The sequence below is a fragment of the Cupressus sempervirens genome, chromosome 8 (genome assembly GCF_028749045.1).
Source record: "Cupressus sempervirens isolate cs-2001-9-10 chromosome 8, ASM2874904v1, whole genome shotgun sequence".
NCBI classification, from domain to species: Eukaryota; Viridiplantae; Streptophyta; class Pinopsida; order Cupressales; family Cupressaceae; genus Cupressus; species Cupressus sempervirens.
This window is the reverse complement of record NC_143125.1, coordinates 45,891,042-45,908,893: the sequence shown is the minus strand read 5'-3', so window position 1 is coordinate 45,908,893 and position 17,852 is coordinate 45,891,042. Positions and strand designations below refer to the sequence as shown.

The 17,852-nt window shown below is 33.1% G+C and overlaps 1 protein-coding gene across 2 annotated transcripts in view; it reads right to left on the bottom strand.

Moving 5' to 3' along the window:
* The window catches only part of LOC149541530 (D-xylose-proton symporter-like 3, chloroplastic), a 222,124-nt gene extending 212,943 nt beyond the window's left edge, over positions 1 to 9,181 (bottom strand). The window contains exons 1-3 of one of the 2 annotated variants that reach the window (XM_089796757.1): positions 8,865 to 9,169; positions 6,961 to 7,067; positions 3,465 to 3,543 (exon numbers count right to left, since the gene is read on the bottom strand). In XM_089796757.1, coding sequence (XP_089652883.1) covers positions 3,465 to 3,543; positions 6,961 to 7,067; positions 8,865 to 8,936 — 258 coding nt within the window. In that variant the 5' untranslated portion in view covers positions 8,937 to 9,169. Of the gene's footprint in view, positions 1 to 3,464; positions 3,544 to 6,960; positions 7,068 to 8,864 lie in introns of both variants that reach the window. The other variant, XM_089796756.1, reaches the window with a different exon arrangement.
* Positions 9,182 to 17,852: the final 8,671 nt, after the last annotated feature.

Below are 17,852 nucleotides of genomic sequence, written 5' to 3'. Positions count from 1 at the left end.
GATCCAAAATAACACCAATTTCAAAATAGATTCATAAAATTTTCACTCAACATGCCCGACTGTAAGGCCTTCTGGGTTGCGGCCAAATACATCAGCAATTACAATAAAGTTCTACAAGACCTTGCAAGATCCAAACACTAGCTAGCCCAAATTCACAATTTGGTGGAAAACCCCAAGAAGGATCTAAACTTGTGCTAGCAAGCCACCAAGCAACCTTCTTGTTTCCCAAGCCGACACTTAGCTATTAGCTCCGCTCAAACTTTGCTCATCTCAGCTACTCCATCTTCTCCATGCTGAATAATGACTCTAGACTTCATAAGACTCCCTTACTTATACTAAACCAAGCCACAAGTTGGCCTAGCAAATTACATTAATTAAATACAAACTCAAGCCACAAGTCAGCCCCGCAAGTTACATTAATTAAATACACCCTCAAGCCACAAGTTAGCTTGGCAATCATTAAATACATGAAATGACTAAATACTTAGGGCAAGCCCCTCGGATCAAAGCTTGCAAATACAATCTCTAAAGTCTGCCAGTAAATCAGGAACATGCCTTCAGCAATCACCAAAACAGTTCTAACTCCAAGACAATAACTCCAATCTTCACGCGCACTTAGGACAAGGTTGCCCAATATGTCTCGCACACACCCCCAACCACGCTACCCATAACTCCACAAATCCAAGCTCAAAGCCCTTGTATATAGGATTGTTGACTTCCCTAGGATGCTAATGCATCAATATATAATTTAAATTATGGTTATATAGCAATTTATAGATTAAAATGTGATAGAAATACACCATGTGATGGAGTGGATTGTCACGGTTCCTATAGCCACAAATTGTGTAACTTTGTACAGCCAATTACTGGTCAAGTGTTGAAATAGTCTTCTAATCTCATAATATCTTCATCCCCTGTGTCTCCAAGAAGAACTTGAAGACTTATTCTATATTCTGTTAGTGGAAGATAAGAACTTGTAACTTCTAAATCACAACCGTAGAATTAGTTAATAAACTCTTAACTGATCAAAAAAGTGCAATTATAGAAGAACTCTTTATTATAAGTGTGTTGTCTTTATTGATAGAAAATCTTCTCCTAGATCAAGGGCTAGTGTACGCATGTGTGGTTGAAACAATCAAACTTTGTGAGCTCTATATGTTGCAACCTTCACATGAATGTAATAATGTTGTTCTAGTAATATATTGTTGCTATAGTTGATTCTAAGCAAGTGTGTTGTGTCAAGACAAATCCATGAATAGACTAAGTGCTAATCAACTTATTTTCTTTTGTTGAGCGTAATCAAAGTTACCTCAAGGGGGCCCACTTGAGGTTTATATCCTCTTTTTTTCTTTATGCATTGTAGCATAGTAATTTGATTAGTCTTTCGTTAGAATTTTTGAAGCTCACTGTTTAAGTTATGCAAGTGTGTTCTTGCAGCTTTGAACAATATTGGTGGAATTACTGCTATAGGTGTTTAATCCATTTTCAGTTAATGCATCTAGCGTTTCAATTCTACTTGTTATTAAGATGGTGAAGAAGTTATAGGGCTACATGTTATTCAGTTAGATTAATGATAGTTTTGAAGGTTAATGAATAGTTACTTTTTTGTACTCTCTAACTCAGTAATTAGATAGTAGTTTAAATGAAACAATGATGCATTGTTTGCTAGCCTAGATTGGTAAGTTAAATGTCAAATTACTGGGAGCAGTTAAGTATATACTTAGAGATGACTGGCTAATGAACTATTTAATAGATCATACAGGTACCAACAATAGCTTAGATCTTTGATGCTGGTGATCATTCTTGTGAAATAAAGGATTCATTTGAGTGTATGTACATTGCATACCCAAGTAATCAATCATTCAAGTGATCATTGTTTATCAGGTTGAGCATTTGGAACATGTTACATCGGATTTCTTGGGTATCATATTCCAACAGGTATAACTATATCATGCAGTTTCTACCAAAGTTACGAGGAATCATTCATAGCAACATTCCTTACCTGGATATTACTATATGCTTGTACCCAACATTCATCAGTGGTATCAAGACAACAACCAAGGAGACAGTAATCTTGATTCTCAAACCTGTCGTTTTAAAGTGTCAAATTTAACATCAGACTAGAGGCTATTCTCAAGAGCACTTAATCCCTTCATACTGAAGTCATAACAAATCAATGATCCACAAATCCAAACACGAAATCATTGTTAGCAGTCCAATGGGCACCATATCTTAAAGTTATGGGTAATCTACTCCATTTCATCTTGAAATAGCTATCACATCTACATGCAAATTGGTTAAAACTGGAATTTCTTATCTACCATTTATCCATTTTCCTCTTGTATCTGTTTGGGGACACTACATAGAAAAGAATGTATTTTAACATTGTCTTGAAGGAAAATGTTGATTTGTCTCAATGTTATGTTGTTATAGGATTTCATCAACACTTCAAGGGAAAATATTAGAAGTATGCAAGCTATTTGAGCAAATTGGAAGTCTAATGCAAATTGAGGTAATGTGTCAAATCAAGACAATAAAAAGTTATTACTAGTATTAGGTTATGTTTGGTCCTCAACTCACTCAAATGCAACTAGGAACTATGATAGGAACCTATGTTACCAGTATGAAGAAGTGCAACAAATAAACTGCAAAGCGAGAAGTTTCAATAAAGTATTACATAGGATGTCACATTGATACCACCTAGATAAGTGGCTGACCACGTAGAACAATGTGATGGCACTTTAGGTGATGTATGACCTCAAAACTTAACCCCTACAAGGCTAATATCATCTAATCCACTTCTATGGAGACATGTATAAATAGAATCCAAAGAAGAAATTGACTAGTTATATCATTCACAGAGGGATAGACATGTGAAAGGAATCTCTAGATGCATCCAATGCTATTCACAAAAATAGAACCACTAGTTTGCAATATGGAATGATTTTTCAATCAGAACAAGTTTTATAGACAATTATTATTACCAAGATTCAAACTCTTGGAAGGAAAACTTCATCAACTACCAATTAATTGCAAATACATTAACTATTTGATAGATCACAATGAATAATAATGAAATTATACCATGAATTATAAAATAACATTATTGTACATGAAATAATATGCAATAAAATCAATTTGTTTCCAACCAAAGATAATGGATGACCCCCTAAATATGCATCCATATAAGTTCAACGATGGAAGAAAATAGCTAGATAGAGATGATGCAATCCACAAGAAAGCATATGTTCTAAAAATATTTACTATATCCACTTTCCACTGATGTAGGTAAGTGCCCCCAAAAAATTGTATCCCTTCTAGATAAATCTAGTACATAATAAAATGAAAATAAATGTAAAGGCATCTTCCATTGAACAAAAGTTTATTTTTCAATAGAGATGGAAGAACTACAAACACAAAACATATAATACAGTTAGGTAGTGAAGACATTAAGAGGTTACAACCTCTATTGAAACCTCTGCACCAGATGTCGCACCAATATCATAACCATATAGCAAGCCCCCTAAGGCTGGAAACAAAAACCTGCAAAGAAATTTTCATACTAATAGATTTAATCAAAGGTATTCAAATACAATCCCATAAAAAATGCAATGTTTTATGGTAAAATTTTGTAGCCATAAAATATTTTTAAGTTGGTTTCCAACCAAATTGTAGAAAATATAACCAAATTGGAATTGAGAAGTAATCAAACTTATTACTAATCAAATAAGTTACATCATTCTTCTATCGGCATAAACTATACATTATGAGGCTCTTCTCTAATCCCCGCACCCTCTCTCCCCCTTCTAGCTCCCTCAACCTTGTACCCAAGACAAATCTATATTAATTCTAGGATAGGCATCACCTAGAGATGTGCTCGAATAAAGGTATGTATTGGGCACTACCCGGTTAATGCCCAACTTCACTAGTAAATAACCTAGGTGGAATACCTTGTATTTAGCGAAAATCCAATGTCCATTATTGTCAAAAATGCTTTTAAAAAACACCTTTCATTTAAATTAGTAATACCTTACCCATCAATTATTGGTTAAGAAAATTTAAAATAAATGAAACATCTACAAAATCTTTTATAGTTAATTTTGTTTATTTTGGGTACATTCTATAATGTCCCCATTTTTGCCAGCATTGGAGTTTGAGGGATTAGCCTATTTTGTGATCCTCGTAAGCTAATTATTTTGGATAGAGGATCTTCTGAGGCAATAGCTTGGCTTGGGAGGATCTTGTCTTTTCCACAATTCAGTAAGATACAAGTTGGTCTTCATTTGGCTCAGATTGGACTTCATTTGGGCTTAGTTTTGTGTGCTTACTATTTGTGGTAAGTTGGGTGTTGATTGAGATGGAACCTTCTTTTTTTTGGAAAGTGCATTTGGTCACATGGAGAAATAATAGGTATAACTTCTATTTCAAATGGCATATTTATTTAATGGGTATTTAGGGAGTTATTATATTTTTAGTGGCCAAATTATTATTAATTTATTAAATGGCTTATTATAAAGTTATTATTTAACTTCATAATTTCACTTAAGTTGAGAGTTATCATCAGAAAAAGTCATTTATTAATTAGTTAAGCCAAGTCAAGTGGAAGAATTTAATGGAAGCTTCTAATTAATGTTGTGTGATGAAGCTTCTTGAGTGAAGATACATTTTGGCAACAAAAGAGCATCTGGAGGTTATAAATACAAGCCCATTTGTTGAGAAAAGCATGCTTAGATATGTATTTGCTTTTGTTGCCTTTGTGGTTTTTTCCGAGTTCTAATTTTCTATGCCCTTGCTAAAGTATAAGGGTTTTGATGCTGAGAAGTGTTGGGTAATTTATAGCTGAGGTATTGTGAATTCCCTTCTTGAAAGTTAAGCTGAAATCACTACTGAGGTAAAGTGATTTGGTCATTGGTTGGATCTCCTTACTGTATATATTTGTGGCTGAGAGATATCATTTGTGTTATTTTATTATTATCCTGAATTTTGGGTGAGAGTGTGAATTTTGGAATCATTAGTTCTGAGAAATATTTTAGTGTCTTCCATTAGTGTATTACTGTTTCTTGGAGGACAGTTATTTGAGTTTGGAGGTCCACATTTTGCTGTGGGTAATCCATTGATCTATTTGCTACTGTGGAGAATTTATTGTTTGGTCTAGAAGGGAATTGGTGACCAATTTTGCAAGGCTGCGTCTGATCTAGAGGATGCTACATTAATTATTTGTGAGGCTGGAAATTTATTATCACAGGCTGCGATCACTTCCAGCATTGCCATTCTGAATTCTGGAACTATCTGTGATAACTGGTGGGCTGCAATTTGCAATTGGGAGGGGCTGACCAATTTCTGAGGTCTGCCTGTAGAAAAATCAAGAGATGTCAGGAATGTGAAATCCACAACATCAAATGTTCCACACAAATATTGAAACAAAAACTATAAGTCTATGTCTCAACCACTTAGTGGAGCAAGAATCCTTCCTATGAAGGCACCTAACGTAGTTCTGGATGATATAGCAGAAATAATACTTTTGTAACAACATAAATGCAAAGATTTGCAACAAGAGATGTGTATTATGTAGATTTTTATGATCGTCATTCATCATTGACTTCTTACTTGTTTAGACTTAGAATTTGATGGGGATTTGGTGGAAATACCAAAACGAGGTTGAGAGAAGCACCCCTTGCAAAGGATTTGAGGGTGAGACAGAGAGGTAGAGAAAGGTCTAGATATTAAGGGAGAAAGAAAAGAGTTAGATAAAGAGAGGTAGATAGAGGAGATAGTAGAAGAGTGATAGAGAGACAGATAGGTATAGAGTTCAAGGCAAATAAAGTGAGTCAGACAGAGAGAACAAGACTCTACAAACCACCTGCCAGGTTTAGCTAAACCTTCAGTATTAGAAAACTGGACACAGCATTTGATGTGGAGGGTTTCAGAGACAAGAAAATTACTGTGTTTCTGCAGCAGTCCACTACATTTAATATTATCCCACCTCAACATTAAAAAGGGGCAGCAAGTTCTTAATTTATTTGGATATTATATAAATTAAAATAGATCCTACAATCATATGTTATCTATGTATATCTCTTATTGGAATTTAAATAATTTTGTTATTTATATGAAAGGAATATTTCTAAAGGAAATAAAATAAAAATACATTTTGGCAAAAATAAAAGCAGCATTATGGAAAAAAATGAGTTTTTTAGAATTGTAAGAAACCCTGAAAGGTATATTTCATTTAGTGTTTATATCTTTACTGAGGGTTTTAGTAATATAGAATTTAGTAATATAGAATTTGCTCTACTTGGTTAGGGTTTGGTATTCTCAGATTCAGTAATTAAAAAATTAAATCAGAATTGTTGCGCAGCCTTTATTTCCAGCCTGGTGTTTGATTACTTAATCCAGCATTTCTTTTTTACTATTTATTTCCAGTTGCCAAAGTAAAACACCAAAAAACTATGTATAATCAAAAATACAAAACAAAAAATAGCATATCCTCCTTAGTATCTTTGACTCGGGCCATTCCAATATGAGATTTTTATGAATAAGTCAGTAATGTCTAGTTAATCTAATTTTGTGATTATTCCAAGATAAACATAATCTGTCAATTATTTCAAGCTTGTTTAAAATTCAATATTCCCAACAACTTCTACCATCTCTATAATACTAAAATTCTTAAACATGTTCCCCGTCCCATTATTAGATTGAAGGATATTGAAGTTTAAATCCAGATTGTTGATACATAATATATTTAAAAAGTCAAACAAACATATGATGAGATTGCAATTTTATAGATATTGGTAGATCTATGTTTGGACCAAGTCAAATGGGTTTCTGTCTAACAATCAGCCCGTTGTAGAATGTGCTTCAATCTTATCCACATTGCAATAAGTACAGCCCATAATCTCATCCAAAATTCACCAAATGAAAAAGAGAAATACCGAAAGTAAAAATATGAAGTAATCTTACGGTAAAATAACTGCTGAAAAAGAATATGGTTCGTCCGATTCCCCCCTTCCAATAAGGGACTGCTCACTTCTGTTATCATCAGCATAAGCTGATGTAGATTCTTGAACCTGAGCAAAAAACACCAATTGCTTTTTTCAAACTTAATTGTACGACTAAAACAAATTGACTCAAATATATCCAACAGGTCATTAAATGACAGCATATCCAAAACCGCAACTAATTTTCATGTTGTCAATTTAAGCTTCATTTTAGAGCTTCAAGTTACAATCCTCAAAAGACATGTTTATATGTAAATTTTCGAGTAATAAAGGTATTTAATTCTGGTGACACCTCCATCAATGCTGGTACTAGATGATTTTGATAGTATAAATGACTGATCCAGATTTAACCTTGGAACTCATACAGGTCAACTGATTGAGCTGAGTTTCCGAACTTCTCAGATCATGAGACAGGACTTAAGAAATGTTATTAAGCTAATTGAGAAAAAATTGATAAAGGCAGAAATGCAAAATTAGATTCAGAACATTGGGATTCAAGTGCACTGGGTTAGAGATGATTCAATTTCCAAGGACCACACCATTGGAAAAACCCCAAACTTGACAATTTCAACTGTGCTTGAAACAATTTGATGATTTCAATTGCCTCTGAATAGTCTTCGTGGAACACGAAGCCCAAATGACTTTGGCCATGGTTAGAATTATCTCATAAGGAAAAACTAGCATGATCAAAAATCAAAGGGAACAAAGCTATTCAGCTACAATCTCTTTGTGTGAAGGGTTTTCAAAATCCTTTAAATGACTCATCTGCTCAGCCCTTAGCATAAATATATTTTATTGGGTTCTTGTGAAGGACTTCCGAGGTCTTGATCAAAAAGTAAATAGGAAGCACTCACAACCAAGAGCGCTGGAGGCAGGAGATGACTAAACAGCCGAGGATGACTGAGAACATTAGTCAAGCATGCTGAAGTAATAAAAAATCTGTAAATGAAATGGTGTGTACAAGAAAAGAATATAATAGTATATATGATGTAAATGACTGATAATAATAAGTCACTTTGATCGTGCAACCTCCAAAAGTCTCAATAAGAACACAGTTTACAATATGAGAATATACAAGCAGCAGTAGATAATATTATTATGAGAATCCAATGAAACTGACCAAGAATACAACATAATACTTAGGGCTCATAAATGACTCAATCAAGAATTATGCTGCCACGAGTCAATAGAACATATCCCAATGCATAGTTAGGCAAAGGGCATACTATGATGTTCCCCTATAATCAAACATTGTACTCAATATTGACAGTCCCAAAATGCTTCTCAAGAATGCATGGTCCTGTTCAACACAGAGATTTACTTGGGGAACATTAAACAGAGAAAATCTTCAATCTTCACAATGCAAAAGCCATTCAATAGCAACTCTACTTAAAAAATCATAAAACATGGTAGGTACTGTAACCTCATTTAACTGGCAAGTTGTTGATAAAACTCATAAATGAATTTAGCCCTTGATAGATGGCAAGAATCTCCACAAAGAAAACAATTTACCACGTCCAGAACAAAACTAATAATAAATAAAATAAAAAGACTCTTTTCAAATCATTGGAAAGAACCAAATTTAGATAAAATAAAATTCACATAGAGCAATCATTGAAAAGTTTCATCACAAAATAAACTATAATATTATTAGGTTTGCCCACAAGGGCAGCGTCCAATTGTTGAGAAAGCTGAAAATACAAAAACCCAATCACTGTTCCTGCTGGATGCGTCCGGGATTTAATTTGATCCTCAGATAACTTAGACAAAAACTAAAAATTATGCTTCCGAGTTTAACAGATGAAGCAAATGTCGTCCTCTTAAAACTTGACAATCAGTTACGATATAGGATTACGAATTACATGCCTTTCTTGGTGTAATCCATCCAAATATGGAAGCTCTGTTTTTGCTGTGATGACTATCTGTGTGAGACTCCATCGTGATGAACGTATGCAATGAAATCTATCCTCCTTATACCCTTGTTGATTGCGTTTTGCTCTGCATTTATGGGGAAGTTCTGAAGTCTGAATTAGCGTTTGATAGCATAGCGGAAGCAATAAATATTTTTGCATGGGAATTACATGAAAGCCTTGACTGGTAATTGCCCGTTATCCCGTTGCTGAGTTAATTTCAAATTGCATTCCGTGGATTGATTCCTTGCCAAGAGAATTCCGCGGTTCATTTGGGGGGGCCGCTTCATATTTCGCGAGGCCCACCGACACTTCTATTTGTCTTTTAGCTCACTTTCTTGAGCGTTCATTTGGGGCCACTTCATATTTCCCAAGGCCCATGGACCACCTCTTTATCTCTCTTTAGCTCAGTTCTCTTTATCTCTCTTTAGCTCACTTTCTTCCATGATTTTTAATAATGTCTATGAGACCACCAGTCTATAAGACCAAAAGAACTCTTAGTTAATCTAGTGTAATTTATCCATGCTAAAGATAATTTTCATTTTTAATACATCTCGTATTTAGGTAGTTTTGTAGAAAAATTTGAAAGATGGGATGAAAGAATATTATTGAGTTTAAAGATGGGTTGATATGAATTAAGAACTCAGACTACAAAGTGTAGTATCTGTGGTATTATGAATGGTTGAAAATAGTAGAAAAGCAACAATAGATTTTGCAAGTCAAAAAGTAATCCATTGAATTCGAAAATAAAGTTTATACAAATTTTGATGAATCCCAAGAGTCACCACTACCCCTTGGAAATAGAAAGTCCACAAGTTTTTTTTCTGTTTTTTTCTTGATGGAGGGTTCAAACCTGCAAGGCAACCCAGTAAGGCACGAGGTCTGTGAGCTCCCAACCAGTGAAGGCCACCATTGAAATGATTTAGGAACCCGATACAGGCCCACTCATTGAAGAGCATCCACGCTATCAAAATCACCTAGGGCACGATCTCTTATGGTGTCAGAGCCTTGCACACAACAAAACTTGATCCCTGGTGGGCTCTTTGTGAACTATTCAACTTCACCAATAAACCAAGGGTCCATTAACCACAAGCTATATAATTACAAAATAAACTCTAAAAACTACTAAAACTATGAAAATCTATATTAAAAATTACATCGACTTGTACAAGTCATAGCTTTCTACTCATAACTCAAAATCACAAACCGTCAGATTTTTTGGAAAAATCTTCAAAAGTTCTATATTTGGTGCTAGAAGATTTAAGTGTTACACTACACCTACCCAACATCATCGAAGCCCAAAAATGCCCCAAAGGCCTCTAAAAATGCAAAACTCTAAAACATAGAAAATACTGAAAAAATAGATTTCAGTATTTTCTCATTTTTGTTTGTGTCAACATCCTGTGTATCTTCCTAAATTGTGTTTTGATCATTCCTTCGCCCTTCCGAGGAAATGGGCCCCATTTCATCCACACTTCGCAATAGATGTGGAAAATGAAGCTAGATTTGTTCACGTGTAAGTCATTTTCTCTGTTGAACAAATTGTCCTGCTTTCACCACACGATACAAATAGATTATCTAGTTACTCAAATTCTTTACAATAACCTCCACAATTTGATCACTCTGGAGTGGATTAACAGCTTTTGGATTCAAGTATGTGTGATTGATTTCCTGTGCAACATTTGCAATATCTAGTAAGGGAGGGAAATATGGCTTCAATAATTCTACATTGAAGACTGGATGAGCACCCAAAAATGGTGGCAAGTTGAGTTCAAATGCATATTCACCAACTTTCTCGATGATCTTATATGGACCATAGCGAAGAGGACAAAGCTTCCTACGAGGGCCTTGTAATCGTTCCTTTTGGAAATGCAACCATACCTTATCCCTGACTCAAAAATTATGAGTTTGATGCTTATCGTGCCTCTATTTATACTTCTTAGTGGTCGACTCCAAAATTTCATGAACTTGTTGCTACAAATGATGAATTTTATCAAAAAACTTCATTGCTTTGTCTTTCTCCTTACCTAAGCATGGTACCAAGTCAAGTTGTAGAACAAGTATAGAAACATTTATTGGTGTTAGAGGTTGATATCCAAGGCAAACTTCAAATGGACTACGGCCTATGGAACTATGAATTGCCCTATTGTAGCTATGTTGTACATATGGAAGGCTCTCATCCCATGTAAGAGGGTGTTTGGAGTGATACGTATGCAAGATATCAATAATGGGTTACACTTTTTGCCTAAACTAACATTGAACTGTGAATTTTAAAAAAACCTTTCACTTTTGGATGTAAATTTTTGTTTGACCATTAGGAATTTGAAGAAGAAATAAATTAGATTCTTTTAGAATTTTTTGTGTAGATTCTAACTATATTTTTTATTTTATTTTTTAAATTGATTTGATTCAATTTTTTGTTCTCCCATGAAAACTGGTATGTTATCAAAAGCCTAGTTTTTAAAGAGTGACTATGTTTTTAACAAGCATAACTATTTTTTACAATAGATATCAATGTAATTCTTTTGAATTTAGTTTTGTAACGTCCATATTGAGATCATGAAGGCGGTTTGATGTATTTGTTCTTAGTATTGCATATTTTATTGACATTTAAAGTTGACCTAACTCTAATTTTGACATACATTGTTTTTCTATGAATGTAACTTATGTTTTGCTTGTCCGATTTCAAATTTTCCTTTTTTTGGTACAAAGAGGACTCATATATTGAGATTTTGATTATTTTTCACAATTTTTATTCTCTTGTTCACTATTTTTCCATGAGTGCCCAATACAAAGATGTTTTTTGGGCAATAAATCTATGTTTGATTCATGTCAAAAAATATATGCATAGTGAAATAAAAATATATCAAATTTACAATCATTAGAAAGCTTGTTCTAAGTAAGTATTCCATGCAAATGTGCATGTCTTAATTTTTCCATTGTGCCCTCTAATTGAATCCCAAGCCAAGATTTCTTCAAAAATTAATTAGCCTTTGCAAAATATGCTTGAAACTTTCTATAGAAAGTATTTTCGATCAAAACTATTTTAGGTAGTTTTGATCAAAACTGGTGCAGGAGCACCGCCTCCACCTTCAAATTTAATATTTTTAAGTCATTTTAGAATCTCATAAAAATCATTGTCTAATGTGGGAAAATATATTGTAATGGTTAAGTTAATTAACGTTCATGCATTCTTGAGAGTAGCATACACATTGTATTAGATATTAAATGTAATTAAGTAAGTGGACGTTTTTATAACTACCCCAAGAAACTCGTGCTTTAAAAGAGGCACCATTGTAATCGATGCAGATAGAGAAGGAGATCGATAGGAAGTTAGGAAGAAGGTAATTTAGAGTGAAGTGAGAAATACTCCAAATGGCTCTCTTGCGGCAGCCAGAGAGCCACACACTTTTTGTAAATCTGCAGATGAGTAAAATTAATAGAAGTGTATGTTTATATCTTATCTTCATTGATCTGTGTTATTGTATTTGGGCATTCAATTCTTTTGGTGATAGAACATAATGAGAATTGGTTACGGATTCCTAAATACTGATGATCGATTAAATAATTATCATCGTGAATTGTTTCTTGGCTAGTTACAGGTGCATTTGCATGAAGGTGGCAGCGTATCATTGGGTCTTGAGTGAGGAGACCCAATAGCATTGGAGGAAGAAACTCAATGTTCTTTTGGACTCTGTTTGGTTGGGGAAAATAAATTTGTGCCATAACCAGGTTATCTTATAACCAGGGTTTCGAAAACCTGGTTTTGTAGTTTGGAAAGCCAATGGTCCGTTTGGTTGACACGGAAGATGAATATACCGTGGACCCCACAATATTATTAAAAAAACTGTCATAAAATTCAAAACTTGGTTTTAATTTCGAATTCCACTTTTTTGTTGGAAGAAACTTCTTCCAATTTTTGACTAAAATTGGAAGATGAAATTGAAAACCAGGTTATAATTTTAACCAACCAAAGACCAAAATTTTTTTGCAAAATCTGATTTTACCCCTGATAACCTGATTTTGACCCTCATCTTCCAACAACCAAACGGAACTTTGTTGATCTACGAATACCTTTTGTGATTCAAACGGTGGCAGCATCAAGGGTTCTGAACCCGATAACCATCATTAAAGAAGAGATAGCAGTGTAAATGGGAAGGCAACCCGCTAAGGAAATGGCAATCCCAGGCATGTTCCTTGGGAATAACGAAAGGTGATTTGTTAGACAGTCAATTGATATTAGAGAGAAGTGGCAAGTTGTTAATAATCCCATGTTTCCCAAGCAACCAAATGATATTCCACATCATTCCTGAAACAACAACTACTTTCTAAGTGCATGCACTATTGTTGTATTGGCTTCGAGTGTATTGAAAAGGTTGACAGAGAGGGTTATCGGATGTTATCCTTATATCGACCAATGAAGACCATCGTGTTTTGATCTCAATATTTGTTAAAGGAAAGGTGGCGAAATATATATATTTGTGTGCTCGTGTTGAGCCAACCCGCGAGGCAATGGAGTTTTATCTCAGTCCAGGCCTGGGAAGTATGAAGGAGCAGTCAGTGTACTGTGACTATGGTCGAGTTCTAATGTAACGATTGTAACATGGAAGTATAATTAGTTGATGTTGTTAATATTATCATATCTAGGAAGTAATCGATTGCAACATGGAAGTATAATTAGTTGATGTTGTTAATATTATCATATCTAGGAAGTAATGTTATTGTTTTGGAAAGGTAAAGGGTTGTGAGCCTCTATTTTAATGCTGAAATAAGAAAATAAGGAGATAATATGTGCATCAAAAACTATTTCAAAAATTTCACATGATTTCAAGAAAGTTATTTTGATCGAAAGTATCTAAAAAAGTTACTTTCGATTTTACTTTCTATTGAAATTCTATGAGAAAAAAATTTGAATTTGGCATTTCATTTTTGGAGGAATTTTTCGAAAGGATTTTATATCTAGTCTTCCTTCCACTAAAAATGGACATGACTGTGTATATGTTGTAGTAGATAGATTTTCAATAATGGTTATCTTAATGTTATTTAGAAAGTCGAAAGTAAAGGACTTTCTATCGAAACTATGCGAGAAAAAAATTTGGCATTTCATTTTTTTGGAGGAATTTTTTGAAAGGATTTTATGTCTAGTCTTCCTTCCACTAAAAATGGACATGACTATGTATATGTTGTAGTAGATATATTTTCAATAATGGTTATCTTAATGTCATTTAGAAATGTAATCTCCGCAGAAGAAACTACAAAACTCTTCTTTGAGCATATTTGGTTTCATTTTGGGCTACCAAAAAACATTATTTCAAACAAGGATAGTTAGTTTCCCAATAAATATTGGTCTTCATTATGAGAAATAATGGACACCAAACTAACAAAGTGCATTGCCTTCCATCCTCAAATAGATGGTCATATAGGTTACACAAAAGTACCTCTATGATTTGGACAACCTGCCAAATGTTGAGTTCCTTGGATTGACTAGTTGAGTTCCTTGGATTGACTATGACTCTTGTTTTCCCAGCATCTGCGAAAATTGTTTCATTGTTTCTTCATGTTGTCTTTTCAATGCATCTTCCACTAGTGTCTTGAAGGATTCTTCCATCCCGTTAGCCTATTGTTTTTCCCTTAATGATCATGTGTGTCTCAAAGGAAGATGGTTTGAAGGATCTCTTGTAGCCAATCTACCAAATGTTGACTTCCTTGGATTGACTATGACTCTTGTTTTCCCAGCATCTGTGAAAATTGTTTCATTGTTTCTTCATTTTGTCTTTTAATGCATCTTCCACTAGTGTCTTGAAGGATTCTTCCATCCCGTTGGCCTATTTTTATTCTCTTAATGATCATGTGTGTCTCAAAGGAAGATGATCTAAAGGATCTCTTGTAGCCAATCCCAACCTCTCGTAAGTTGATCACATACGATAGGACATGCAGAAGCGAACAAGCTCTGATTCCAAATTAAGAATTTAGACTACAAGACCTTGTGTATAACCTGTGGTATTGTGATTAGTTGAAAATAGTAGAAAAACAAAAATAGATTTTTGTAAGCCAAAAATTAATCCATTGAATTCAAAAATAGATTTTATACAAAGTTTGATGAATCCCAAAGGTCATCGCTACCCCTTGGAAATGGATATGAAAAGTCCACAAGTTATTTAATTACAAAATAAACTCTAAAAACCACTAAAACTATTAAAATTTATATTAAAAATAGTTTCTACTTGTAGAAGTCATAACTTTCTACTGATATCTCAAAATCACAAATCTTTAGATTTTCTAGAAATCCCTTCAAAAGTTCTACATTTAGTTCTTGAAGGTTTAAGTGTAGTGCTACACCTTCTTTGTAGCTTTGGAGCCCAGAAATGCCCCAAAGGCCTCTGAAAATGCAAAATACTAAAACATAGAAAATATCAAAAAAAAAAAAAAGTATTTTCTCATTTCTTCTTGTGCCAACATCCCCTGTATCTTCCTGAATTGTATTGTGTTCTGATTAGGGGTGGAAGGAAACAACATGTAACTTTACAATAAAGGGTGGTTAAAATAGAGTGACATTTTACCAAAGATTATGCAATTTATGAAGATATTTGCGATGACAACTTACATAGCATGAATGAATTTTTTGAAGAAGTAAGATTGCACAAAATGACAACTTCCTTAATGCATCCACCATAGAAGGATCAACTTGGAGAAATTGCATTAGACTATTTAATTTGTTTTTTATTGGTTTATTCAATCATTGCCTATGTAGACATTGTTAAAATTTCTTCATTCATTCATTCAAAGAGATTATATAATTTTGTCAAAATGAAAGGAAGAAATTCCATTTTAAAGTTAAAATAGATAACTCTATCCTATCTCTTAATTATTTAAAGTATAATGATCTAATAATTTATTTATTTTTCATTAATTGATAAAATTTGACTTTGTTTAGTGTTACTTATATTTAGTTCTTTAGAAAGAAATATAATATAATTTTATTTAAATGTGAGAAAGAAAATCCATGTTTAAGTTTAAACACAATCAAGTTTAATTTAATTGATTAATGAAAAGAAAAATAAAAGTATTAAATCACTACAGCTCTTAAGTGCTCAATTATAACTGTCTATTTTTTCCATATGTCAATGGTGTCTCCATCTAATCAATAACACACCCTCTTTATCTTATTCCTTTTGTAAATAGTTAAGCACCACCAAAAAAAAAATGCTAATACTAATAAACAAGCAAACCATATATGACTTAACAAGCAAACCATATATGACTTCTTAAAGAAAGTTGGAAAATATACAATTTAGAATCATGATCTCTTCACACAATATATTTTAATATTATTCTTAATTTATAGAATATTTGCTAAAATTCATTTTACATGCATAGATACATATGTAAATGTCAATGATGTCTCCATCCAATCAATAACACACACACTTTATTGTATTCCTTTGTAAATAGTTAACCATCACAAGAAAAACATAATAATACTAATACTAATAACAAGTAAAACAATGTATGACTTCTTACAGAAAGTTCAGAAATATGCAATTGAGAATCATGATCTCTTCATACAATATATTTTAATATTATTCTTAATTCGTAGAATATTTGTTAGAATTCATTTTACATATATAGATCTATATGTAAATTTTCATACAAATATGTATATGTGCATATATATCTGCACACATATATATGTGTGTATTTGTATACATGCACACATGGAGATATATATTATGAAGGTAGAAAGGTGTGTATGTATATATGTATTTATATGAATATTTACATATACACATATTACTACACACACACACACACACACACACACACACACACACACACATTTATATTTATATGTGTATGTATGCATATGCACACATCACAGACATACACTCAAACACAAATATGTAAATCTGTAATATGTGCATGTATATGTATTACATGTATACATATACATCTATGACTACACAATATATCGACATATATGTATGTATATACACACATCACACACACACACAAAGAGATATATATATATATATATATATATATATATATATATATATATATATATATATATATATAGGTGTATATGTATGTGTTTGCGTATGTATATGTATATAACAAACCTATACATTCATGTGTGTAGCACGTGTGTACATATAGTGTTTGTGCTTTTATAGATACATGCACAAATATTATACATGTATGTGTGTTTAATATTTTTGTCCATTTATCGTGTATTTATTAAAACTCATTTTTATATATGTATATATGCACACATCTACATAGAGTAAAAACATATATGTATGTTTGTATGGATTGAGCTATATGTGTGAGCTCGCACTGCATACCTACACACATACATATTGTTGGTCTCTCTAACTATTGTTTTCTTTTAGTGTCAAACACTTTTTCACTTACTAAGCAGAGTCAGACGGTCATCACTGCGACCGAGCTACTCTATATCGGTTGAGTCATGAGAGAGACTTCTATGTAGAATTATATATATCAAGCTCTATAGGAGATGAGTAAGTCTATGGTTGCCAAGTATTTTGAAGGTAATCTATGTCTAATGTTGACCAAGCAATTTAAGGACATTGAAGTTGAGTTATACAGAAGGTGTCGAGCGTAATAATGACTGAGTGTCAGCAACATATACAATGAGTATCGAGTATCAAAGACAGTAAGTGTCAAGCAACATAGAATTTAAATTCAAGTTAAGAATGATACAAACTTTGAGGTAAATTGTTTCAAGTCGACATGGACATGATATTTAATATTTGTAAAGTTTATTACTGATATTTTTATGCATTTTATGACGTGAATCATAGATCCCCATGTTTTGTGATGAAAAAATCATATGGAGATATGAAACAAGGAAGCATCTAGAAAACTCTAAATATGAATTATTTAAATAGAGGTCTTAACCTATTTTCATATAGATGATGGT